Below are 11,107 nucleotides of genomic sequence, written 5' to 3'. Positions count from 1 at the left end.
TGCCTGCAGTGTTTTACAACATAAAAACTGCTACAGAAACGACCTACTACATGCATAAATACTGTAGTTCTGAAGTAAGCTTTTGCACTACAAATAAAAACAACAAATGATGTCGGTGGGCAGCTGTGATCCGACGGTTGTGTAGATAGATACTTTATTGACCCCGTGAGGGAAATTGCAGTGCAAAAGCAGCTTAACACAGACAACACACCCACAGTGTATCGAATGATACAATAATAATAATAATACAATACAATCAGTACAGTGAGGGGTGCACTAAAAGAGTTACAGTCCAGGACACACAAAGAACAAACCAGAACAGTACAGTACGCAGAAACATCGTATTGCACATATGAATATAAATATAGATATAAATATAAATATAAATGTATTGCACAAAAACCGATGTAGCAGTAGATGTGTAGATGTGTTCAGTCCAGAAACAGGTCACTGTCAATGTTGCCTCTGCCCAGACGCAAGGTGGATGTGTTGTAGTCTTATGGCAGAAGGCAAGAATGACCTCCTGTAGCGCTCCCTGTCGCACCGTGGATGGATCAGTCTATTGCTGAACGTGCTCTTCATTTCTACGAGCCTGTCATAGAGGGGATGGGAGACGTTGTCCATGATGGCCTCTAGTTTGGACACCGTTCTCCTCTCAGCCACTACCTCCAGGGGGTCCAGGTCAGACCCAATGACAGAGCTTGCTCTCCTGATGAGCTTGTTCAGCCTTTTAGAATCCACTGCTAAAGTACAGTGTCTCATACAAAACAACATGAACCCCGTTCACTTTAATTTGAGCGAAAGAAAAAAACGGGACAAATTACAACGACAGACTTTTAGATTTTGATGATAGATCTTTTCAGATACAGTATATATTGGTAATAAAGGCAATAAAAGCGTATATGCTCGGAGCATGAGAGCACTTTAAAAGCACACAGCCAACAGGGGGCGTGCTTGCAAAACTCATCCAGGATATTTTCAGCAGCCCTCTTTCCGGCGTCGCAGGCGGAAGTAGTCATAATATACTTCCTCTCAGTCTCACGTAGGTAAACCAGGAAATGTTGTTACTGTTGTAAGCCTGTTCGGCGGATGATTTCTTGAAAACCAATAATTTTACATATATAATATTTATGTGCAATGCGAAAAAGAAAGGAGATAACCATTGGACATTAGCCCATGGAGCAGGAATGAGGTAACTGGCGCCCCCACAGAGCTGCAGTTTCTAGACCCTGAAGTGTCGGTTTGCAAAACAGGAGCCAAAGTCTCTTCGCTTTGTGGAAGGAAAAGTTTGTTGCGCCAACAGAAATGCACAGAAGAGCGGTGGGCGCGGGGGCAATTGCCAAAAAGAAGCTTGCGGAGGTACGGAAGCGGTTTGAACCTTTTTTTCCTCCAAATCTGTGCTGCATTTGCGGAGTCGTGTCTTCTTCACTAAATTAAAAAAAAAAAGTAGTGGTGGTCGATTGCGAGGCGCACGTTGCACAGAGTCCGCTTGTAACAGCGGATGCACGGCGGTGCTGCGATCACCGGCAGGACAGTCGAATAATCGGCACCCGTCGAATTCTCGAGCCGACTTATTCCTCTGAAGCAGCAGAAGTACAGGCGCCCATTTTACGTTCGTACACCGGGATCTTGCCGTGTCCTCTCAAGATTCTTTGCTCGGGGGAATTCTGAGTTTTTATTTCCGCAGCGCACAGAATATCAAAATAAAACGCGAGCTTTAAATACAAATACGTTATTATTTAGATAGATACTTTATTGATCCCGTGAGGGAAACTCCAGTGCAGCAGCATCTTAACACAGACACAGTGTAACGAATGATACAATAATAATAATAATACAATACGTACAATTCAATCAGTACAGTGAGAAGTGCGCTAAGAAGAGTTACTCACAGTCCAGGACACGCAAAGAACAAACCAGAACAGAACAGTGCACAAAAAAGTCGTATTGCACAATATGACTATAAATATAAATGTATTGCACAGGTCCCGGGCATATATTGCACAAAATGGGAAAGGAAAAAGAACAGATGTATCAGTTTATTGTTCAGTCCAGAAACAGGTCACTGTCAATGTTGCCTCTGCCCAGACGCAAGGTGGATGCGTTGTACAGTCTAATGGTAGAAGGCAAGAATGACCTCCTGTTGCTCTCCCTGTTGCACCGTGGATGGATCAGTCTATTGCTGAACGTGCTCTTCATTTCTACAAGCCTGTCATAGAGGGGATGGGAGATGTTGTCCATGATGGCCTCTAGTTTGGACACCAGTCTCCTCTCAGCCACTACCTCCAGGGGGTCCAGGTCAGACCCAATGATGGAGCTTGCTCTCCTGATGAGCTTGTCCAGCCTGTTAGCATCCCCTGCTCTAATCCCAGAGCCCCAGAATTCCACCGTGTAGAAAATGGCGCTCGCCACAACCGACTGATAGAACATATGTAGCATCTACCCGTTAAGCTGAAACAAGAGCGCTGTTAAAAAGTTCTTCTCCTTTTAAACCCGCTGTGATGCATTAAGACTAATTGTTGATAAAACGTTAAGATTCCATTTATTTCCCCACTGTACCTACATGCAGATCGTAAAGCCGGCGCAATAAACGCTCTTTGAAAGTAGACTGTTTTACTGCAGCAAAATAAATGGACTTATTGAGCCTTCTTAAGCTTGTCACCTGAGTGCTTTAGAAAACCAAATAATTATGGAAATAGCAGTGCAAGTCGGCACTGGAATCCTGTGGAAAGGGCAGGTGTTTAACTTCTAAAATGAGTGACCACACTCTGTTTTCTTCATGGCTGCAGGCGAAGTATAAGGAACGAGGCAATGTTCTGGCCGAAGATCAGATCGCCCAGGTGAGCACTAATATGGAATTTATTTTTTTCCCCCCAGTAGTTTAGGGGGAGCGCAGACCCGTGAGTGCATCAGTAAGTTACTTTGCTCTTGTTTTTTTTTTTTAATGCGTTGAATTCCAGATGTCGAAGCAGCTGGAGACCTTCAAGACCCACCTGGAGGAGTTTGCCAGCAAGCACAAGCAGGAGATCCGCAAGAGTGCCCAGTTCCGCCTGCAGTTCCAGGAGATGTGTGCCACCATCGCCGTGGACCCGCTGGCCTGTAACTGCAGCCCCTCCCTCTGCCCCATGTCTGCTGTGTTCATTCCCATCCGCTACCACATCATCGGCACATAACATAACATCACTTTATTGGCCCTATACAATTTCTTGCACTAGGAATTCGTCTTTTCGCAGACCCCAGCTTGCTCTCCATGAGACACACAGACAGGGAGAGGAGCTTGGGGTCAGAGCGCAGGGTCAGCCATTGTAGGGCGCCCCTGGAGCAGTTGGGGTTAAGGGCCTTGCTCAGGGGTCCAACGGAGTAGGATTCCTCTGCCGGCTGCGGGATTTGAACCGGCAACAACAGGCGCAGATCCTGAGCCACAGAGCCACCGCTCCGCCCCAATCCCAGTGCCGCGAAGCTCATTTGTCGCCCTTGGAATTTCAAACTTTTAGACGCTGTTAACCAGGCTTGTGGTTAACCTAGTAACCTAGTTGTGATTAAGTTACATGGCGTGCTTCTCTGTTCTGCCTGAACGGGCACAGCTGGGTGTCTCATTCGCCACCTGGTGGGAATAAATGGGCCACCTTCTGCCCGTGTTTCAGCGGGCAAGCGCAGGGCTGAATTGCGTGTTGGATGGGCTCCCAGATGAGCTTTCTGGTAAACTGTGGCGGTGATGTTTAGACAGAAGCTGCACAGGCCTTGTGCTGGAACTAGTTTGGGTGATTTTAACTGGGGAAAATTAGGAAACGGATTTGGCCAAAGGAGAGTTGAAAAGGGCACTACTGGACAAAACAAACACTAAAAATGTGGGCGGGGTGCATGACAGAGCAAAGCAGACGAGAGCAGCTAGTTCTGATCTTGTCATGTCAAACACACTCTTTTAAAGCTCATTGCCCACCCTTTGCAAAGGGACCCCTCTTCACAGCTTGTTTAATCTTTTTGCCGGGGAGCCTGTGTTCACCCCTTCACGCAATTGTGAATATACTTCATGGAATTATAACCGAGTTATAAAAAAAACTCGGGAGGAAGGTTAGATCGTAATCTTGCTCTGCTGATCACCTGTGTTTAGAAGTCTCGCACCTGGGACTCCCCGTTCTGCTCATACTCCTCCTGCCCTCCCATCTGTACTCCCCCCCCCAGCCCGTGATCTCTCTGGCTCAATCCTCTGCATATCTAGTCTCTCTTCTCTTTATGAGGATCTAAACAAACTACTGAATTTATGTTTGGGGTTTGCTAATTGTGTGTTTCTGTGTACTGGCTAACAGAATCCATTCAGCGTGTGTGAAGTATGGCGTTTCTGTTCCCCTGTGCAGCTGGGAAGGGCTTCTGGTCGGAGATGCTGGGCGTGGGGGACTTCTACTACGAACTGGGGGTGCAGATCATCGAGGTGTGCCTGGCACTGAAGCACAGGAACGGGGGTGAGTACTGGCTGGTGGGGGGAAGGGCGATTCACTGCTCATGATGCACACCTCCCTTCCCAGCTGAAGGCATGAACAGGAAGGCAGTTAAAGCACTATTAGATTAAAACCTGGCAGAGCACCCGAATAATAATCTTATAAATGGATAACTAGCCTGGACCATAAAGGTTCAAATAATTCACAACAACGCACTGTGTGAATTTGCACCTATATTTCATTTCATTATATTGTCGACGAGGCGAGGACTTTGTACTTTTGTGAAGAAAATAATAACGGCAGCATGCTGGCCTGACGCAGTTGGAAATATCTGTGCCAGCAAAAACATGAAATATAATGGACTTGGTCTTGAAATGTAATGATGATAATGCTGTAATGAAGGTGGCTCAAGAGCTCTGGCTGTCTGTCTGCTTGTCAGGACTGATCACCTTGGATGAGCTCCACCAGAAGGTGCTGAAGGGGAGGGGCAAGTTTGCCCAGGACGTCAGTCAGTGAGTATGGCCACACCCAGCGGGGGGGGTCAGAGGGAGGAGAGGATGCTGGGAATGAGAGGGCAGCATGCTGGCAGCAGGACCTGCTGGAGTTCCTTCAGTCTCTTAGCCCTTCGTCTGACACTTGGAGTGTGACTTACAGGCCCTCCGAGAGCTCAGAGGAGGCCAGGGCCATTTCACACTGTGAGGGCCCCTCACTGTTTGGGAAGAGGGGTAAAAAATATTTGAATGTAAAGAATGGCATGATGGGAAGAGTAAGGCAGGCATTTTGAAACTCTTAAAGAATGGTAGATTCCGCACTGAGAGGGGGACCCTCTCGTATGGTCTGGTGATATAGGCTCAGCTGGTAAAGGCACTCGCCTGTTGATCATGGGTTTGAGACTGTCAGGTCACTAGATCCTGTGACCTTGTCAGCTGTGGGATAGGCTCTTTGCTCCCAGCGACACCTGTGGCCTCTCCTCTCTGAGGGGTGTGGAGACAGTGGACCTGTGATATCGGCCTGTGGTGGAGAGTAGCTTGAAGGTGAACAGATGGGAGTTTTTTCCTCTACCCCTCGTCACTGTCTTTTGAGAAACCCATCATTTAGTTACCCGAAAATGACGAAGGTATAACAAAAAGGCATTATGAAACAGAGACAGAAGCACGTAGCAGCTCGCCAAATACCCTTCAGGTGGTGGAATAGTGGTGTGAATTGCTTTTTGTATTTTTTGAAAAGCTAATGTAACACATGTAAGTTGCTTTGATAAAACAATTACAAAACAATTTTAGTCAATTTTTGACCTATTCTATATCAGGGGTGTGAGCCCAGTTCCTGCAGGGCCTGTTGTATTCTCGGTTATGTCCCTTCCTAAGCTGGCAGTGAAACAGTTATCCCAATTGTTTGATTGAACACATACAAATTTCTTAAGTGTCTTAAGGTCTTTTATAGTTGATTACCCAAAGCATTCCCTAGATAATAATAATAATAATAATAATAATAATTGCTTACACTTATATAGCGCTTTTCTGGACACTCCACTCAAAGCGCTTTACAGGTAATGGGGACTCCCCTCCACCACCACCAATGTGCAGCCCCACCTGGATGATGCGACGGCAGCCATAGTGCGCCAGAACGCTCACCACACACCAGCTCTCAGTGGGGAGGAGAGCAGAGTAATGTAGCCAATTCATAGAGGGGGATTATTAGGAGGCCATGATCGGTAAGGGCCAATTGGAAATTTGGCCAGGACACCGGGGTTACACCCCTACTCTTTTCAAGAAACACCCTGGGATTTTTAATGACCACAGAGAGTCAGGACCTCGGTTTTACGTCTCATCCGAAGGACGGCGCCTGTTTACAGTATAGTGTCCCCGTCACTATACTGGGGCATTAGGACCCACATGGACCGCAGGATGAGCACCCCCCACTAACACCTCTTCCAGCAGCAACCTTAGTTTTTCCCAGGAGGTCTTGCATCCAGGTACTGACCAGGCTCACACCTGCTTAGCTTCAGTGGGTTGCCAGTTGTGAGTTGCAGGGTGATATGGCTGCTAGATTGAAGGTGGGGCCGCCGCTGGTGAAATGTCTTTGGCCACTGGGCTGCAGGCTGCTCACAGGCCCCTCTGCCTCCTCTCTCTGCCCAGGGACGACCTGGTCCGGGCCATCAAGAAGCTGAAGGTGCTGGGAAACGGGTTTGGGATGATTCCGGTGGGCGGGACGTACCTGGTCCAGTCGGTCCCGGCTGAGCTCAACATGGATCACACCGTGGTGCTGCAACTGGCAGAGGTAGAGCACCAGAACCGGACCCCCCGAGTCTGGTTTCTGAAGGCAGCAGGATCTCCTGGTTTCGCGTGCACTGTATAGACTCTTGAGCTTGATGGACAGAAGTTATTCTGAAACTTGTATTTCTGAGGTGTTGAACATAGTAGATGAATCCACAGCTCAGTAGCTGAGCTGGGGACAGCGCCGTTCGTTTAACATCATCACTGAAGATAACATTTAACAAACCGTCAAGCATTTTTTTCAAACATTGAACAGCAGCTATCGCACAAAAGCTTCACAAACTTAATTTCTTTCCATCAAGGCTGCTGTTGCTTGAATTTCAGTATTTAACAGTGAACCCATTAAATATCCAACTTTTGACATCGGCAAAATGTATCGCCAGCAGGATTTTGTCAGACAAGTGGTATGGAAAATGATTAAAAACAGCTTTTTACTCAGAGATTAAACTTGCTTGCTAGAGGCAGTTTGCATTCACAACTATGTTTTCCTTTGGTGCCGTTTGGGAATGGAAAACCAGAATGAGTGAGTGTGTGAACGTTTGAATTATTCATGTTCTGCTGGGCTGCATATTGGTGCAGTGGCGAGCATTGCCACCTCACAGCTCTGGGGCCCTGGGTTCAGTTCTGGACCTGTGGTGCTGTCTGTGTGGAGTTTGCGTGTTCTCCTCTTTGTTGATGTGGGTTTCCTCCCACAGACCAAAGACATGCTGATGGGTTAATTGGCTTCAGGGACAGCGGGTCCTGGTGTGTGCGCGTGCGTGCGCGTGTGTGTGTGCCCTGTGATGGACTGGTGTCCCGCCCAGGCTGTACCCTTGCTGGGACAGGCTGGGGCTCCTCCGCGACCCTAGCTAGATGAAGCAGTTAGAAACTGGATGGATATGTTCAACTACGGGATCCTTGTCGGGAGCAGTGAGCTGAGCATTTAAAGGGAGGTTCCCTGTACCTGGTAGGATGGGGACTTGCTGAGCTAGTAAGGGGGGTGGTATATGGAAAGTCATCTGGTGGGCCTATTGTTACCAAATAAACAGAAAATGAGGCTTTAATGACGACATGGTGAGCCCCCTTTCACTGTATTGTGAATCTGAGCTAAATGGAATATCACCGTTATGTCACTGGAATGATGGAATATATGGAGTATACCTTTGGAATGGAATGTCCTGTTGTACTTTGTACAGTAGAATGGTACAGTGGAATTTGCTTGTTGCTTGTTGCTTGTTGCTTGTTGCTTGTTGCTTGTTGCTTGTTGCTTGTTGCTTGTTGCTTGTTGCTATACTGTTAATATCACTGTTATCGCCCTTGTTGCACTCTTCTGTGCAACGTTTTACAGTTTAAAATAAAAATCCAAGGAGTCCTTGAAGCCAGGCACCCCACAAAGCCCCAGGGACTCCGTCGTCTCTCGGTTTCTTTCGTTCAGAGCGTCTTTCTACGCCATCAGCACGGGCGAATGCGAGTCGGAGCCAGCCGGGCCGTTGAGGCCGGAGGCGTTCTTGCTACCGCCTGCCCGGGGGGGGGGGCAGAGCTCGGCGGGTATTGTCAAGTCCCCGGCTCTCCGCCGCCCGTGCCCGTGGGCAGCCTGGGATCCGGGTCGCCGCTGTCCGCCCCCGCCAAACGGGGGAGCACCCCTGCGTGTGGCGCAGAGGCTTCGGGAGCAGCTCCTCGCACCCTGGGAGGGGTGCCTGGTGCCCTGGGCTGCTGCCTGACCCGGCTGGTGTCTGTGTGTGCTCTCTGTCCGCAGAAGAAGGGCTACGTGACGGTGAGCGAGGTTACGGACAGCCTGAACTGGCAGAAGGAGCGAGCCTGCCACGTGCTGGTGAGTGTGCCTGCCCCTCGTGTGTCTGTATTCGCGTCTCTTCCTCTGTTGCGTCTTGTGTGTTAAGCTGAGCGTGACCAAACCCGTCTCCCCCCCCCCCCTTCTGTGACCTCTGACCTCTGGCTGTGTCCAGGACCACCTGCTGAAGGAGGGGCTGGCGTGGCTGGACTCCCAGGCCAAGGGGGAGCCTCAGTACTGGCTGCCCGCCCTCTTCTCGGAGCTGCGCTCTTGTGATGTCACCCCCGAAGAGGCCAATCAGATGGTGCCGTGAGGCGGGGGAGGAGCAGGAAGAGGTGGGGCTCTGCTCACGTGGGGGGGGGGGTGGACAGGTGGACAGTCGGTCACGCAGACGCCTGGGCAGAGTCACTTGTGGCCGCGGGATAAAGAGCTACTGTAGAAGGTGGAGTTGTCTCATCAATCGCAAGGATGCACTTTATTGCAGTGTGTTAAGCACAGTGCAGATGTCCTTGTAATGTGTGAGAAGACGGGCAACCTTGTCAACCTGAACCTCAGACATTGTAAATAAACTTGTAATCATGGAATAATTCCTCTGTTTTTAACATGTTGTTTATTGGCATCTTATAAGTACAGCTTGTAGCTGTGTCAGCATGTGTAGGCTGCAAAGGAACAGGTAAGGTTTTTTTTTTGCCTTTTTTTAATGGAGAACAAACCAAATAACACAACATAGGGCAACAAAGTAGAAACATCAATATAATAAAAAAGGTGACTGATTCAGGTGTGAAGAAGAAGCCTCCAAAGCCGACACGTGTCTCTTTTCATTTCCTCTCGGCATGGAATTAAACCTTTACCTGTTCCCATTTTATCACTGCGTTTGGGTTTGCAAAACCGTGTCTGCCATGTTTGCAAAACGCACGTATACCCATGCGATTGAGAAACGCCAGTGAGTGCTACTGTGGCCCCTGTACTTCTCGGGCAGAACTGGGACCTGCACCAGCGCTGCTCTGGCGCTCCCCCGTGCCCTGCGCCACACTGCAGAGTCTGCAGGTGGGCACGGCTGCATTCTTCCACCAGGAAGTCAATCCGCTCCCACCTGGCTGACGGAGGTGGGAGATGTGATCTCTTGGGGGTTGCTTTCCAGAATTTCCCGGAAACGCTCGACCGGATCTGGTGACTGATGACAACCTCGTGCTGATCAAGCCGTTTGGTGATCTGTGGGCGAGAGCTGCATCCTCCGGGGAGACATAATCCTGCCGGGACGGGTGGGGAACCCTGTGGGCTTGTTCCGATTTATTTATCAGCCAGTATTTGATCAAAAGGAGCCTGTGGCTTCACTGTAGTGGGAGCTCTTCAGCTAGCCCGGGCTGACATGCTCTCTTTGACTGGCTTTGCAAATGTGGGCAGGTCTGTGCTTTCTGAAAGGTGGCAACCCCACTGTGGTCTCCTGCTTTGTTGGGGGAAATGCTGAGACTTTTGTTAGCCTTGATGGAAACGGTGTGCTATAATCCTGCAAAGGCTGAAGGTGGGGGTGGTATAAAGAAATGGAAACTCCTGTCTTCCGGGTTAGGGACATGGCACGGGCACACAATTGGACCAGCTGCCAGCCGCGAAGGCCATATCTGCCCTTCACTCCGACCCCGTCCCTCTCTGCAGACACTTGCTGTTGTGTCCCACGCGCTGCTGTTTTTAGAAGGTGATTTCTCTCGCACAGCAAGCCACTGCAGTGGACACAGCACAGCACAGCGACGTCTGTCTGTCAGCACGCAGGATGAAGGGGCAAGAAGGGGGAAACGTACGTCGATTTGTGTGTTTTGTTTTAGAATTGAGCTGTTTTTGTAGAATAAAGAGGTGTGAACGAAGCAGAGTGCGTGGAGAGGGGGCACGAGAGTCCGAACGTAAGTGAAGGGAGTGCAGATCGATTCATGCCTTAGTCAGAAAGTCACCAGTATTGCTTCAACGCAGTGCAGGACCTGCAGAAAGCTCTCTCCTGCAGCTGCACAAGGGTAAGAGTGAATAGTCCTTTTCCTGTGCAGCAGTTTTGCCAGGTCATTTGAATTATGTTGAATGAAAACCTTTTGGATTTAAAAAAAATATTTAATTGGGGCTGTGATTTAGAACCTAAACCCATGCATTGCAGTGCGACCGATTCCTTCCTGCTCCTGCCAGGGCGACTCCATTGTCCCGCTGTGTCTTCCCCCAACATGCAGTTTATCTGCAGCGTCTCACACCCGTGCTGCAGTTCTCTTGCGTCCTCCCAGCAAACGCCAGCCGAATAATCAGATACCCACTGCGGGACCACGGGGGCAGGCTGTGCACTGCTCACGCCCATGCAGACACGACAGGAAAACAACCTCTACGTGACAGAGGTGTCAAGGTTGAAGAGTTCTGCTGGCTTCAAAACAATAAGAGATCAGATCACTTTATTGGCCCTATACAATTTCTTGGATCAGGAATTTCTTTTTTCCCCAGACCCCAGCTTGCTCTCCACACAGACAGGAAGAGAGAAGCCTGGGGTCAGAGCACAGGGTCACCCATTGATACGGCGCCCCTGGAGCAGCTGGGGTTCAGGGCCTTGCTCAGGGGCCCAGCGGAGTAGGATTCCTCTGCCGGCCGCAGGAACCGGCAACCTT

The 11,107-nt window shown here is 49.4% G+C and overlaps 1 protein-coding gene across 2 annotated transcripts; it reads left to right on the top strand.

Annotated features, from left to right (window-relative positions):
• Nucleotides 1–1,021: 1,021 nt before the first annotated feature.
• snf8 (SNF8 subunit of ESCRT-II) lies at nt 1,022–9,064 on the top strand. Of its 2 annotated transcripts, none has more exons than XM_088623103.1 (8): nt 1,022–1,192; nt 2,790–2,840; nt 2,961–3,099; nt 4,356–4,460; nt 4,876–4,948; nt 6,572–6,713; nt 8,445–8,519; nt 8,653–9,064. In XM_088623103.1, exons 3-8 carry the CDS (start codon nt 2,961–2,963, stop codon nt 8,788–8,790), a joined length of 672 nt encoding a protein of 223 aa, XP_088479229.1. In that variant the 5' UTR covers nt 1,022–1,192; nt 2,790–2,840; the 3' UTR covers nt 8,791–9,064. The 2 variants fall into 2 exon arrangements, with proteins under 2 accessions (XP_088479229.1, XP_088479228.1); XM_088623102.1 differs by having other exon boundaries at nt 1,022–1,359.
• The last annotated feature ends 2,043 nt before the right edge of the window (nt 9,065–11,107 follow it).

Source organism: Lepisosteus platostomus, chromosome 28, assembly GCF_059453375.1.
Source record: "Lepisosteus platostomus isolate fLepPlt1 chromosome 28, fLepPlt1.hap1, whole genome shotgun sequence".
NCBI classification, from domain to species: domain Eukaryota; kingdom Metazoa; phylum Chordata; class Actinopteri; order Semionotiformes; family Lepisosteidae; genus Lepisosteus; species Lepisosteus platostomus.
The sequence above is the reverse complement of the archived record's forward strand: the minus strand, read 5'-3'. Positions and strand labels throughout refer to the sequence as shown.

Coding starts and splice junctions, on each gene's coding strand:
- snf8 (XM_088623102.1), top strand. CDS start 1,306: ATGCACAGAAGAGCGGTGGGCGCGGGGGCAATTGCCAAAAAGAAGCTT. Junction 3,100..4,355: donor CGCCGTGGACCCGCTGGCCT/GTAACTGCAGCC, acceptor TCCCCTGTGCAG/CTGGGAAGGGCTTCTGGTCG. Junction 6,714..8,444: donor TGGTGCTGCAACTGGCAGAG/GTAGAGCACCAG, acceptor CTCTGTCCGCAG/AAGAAGGGCTACGTGACGGT.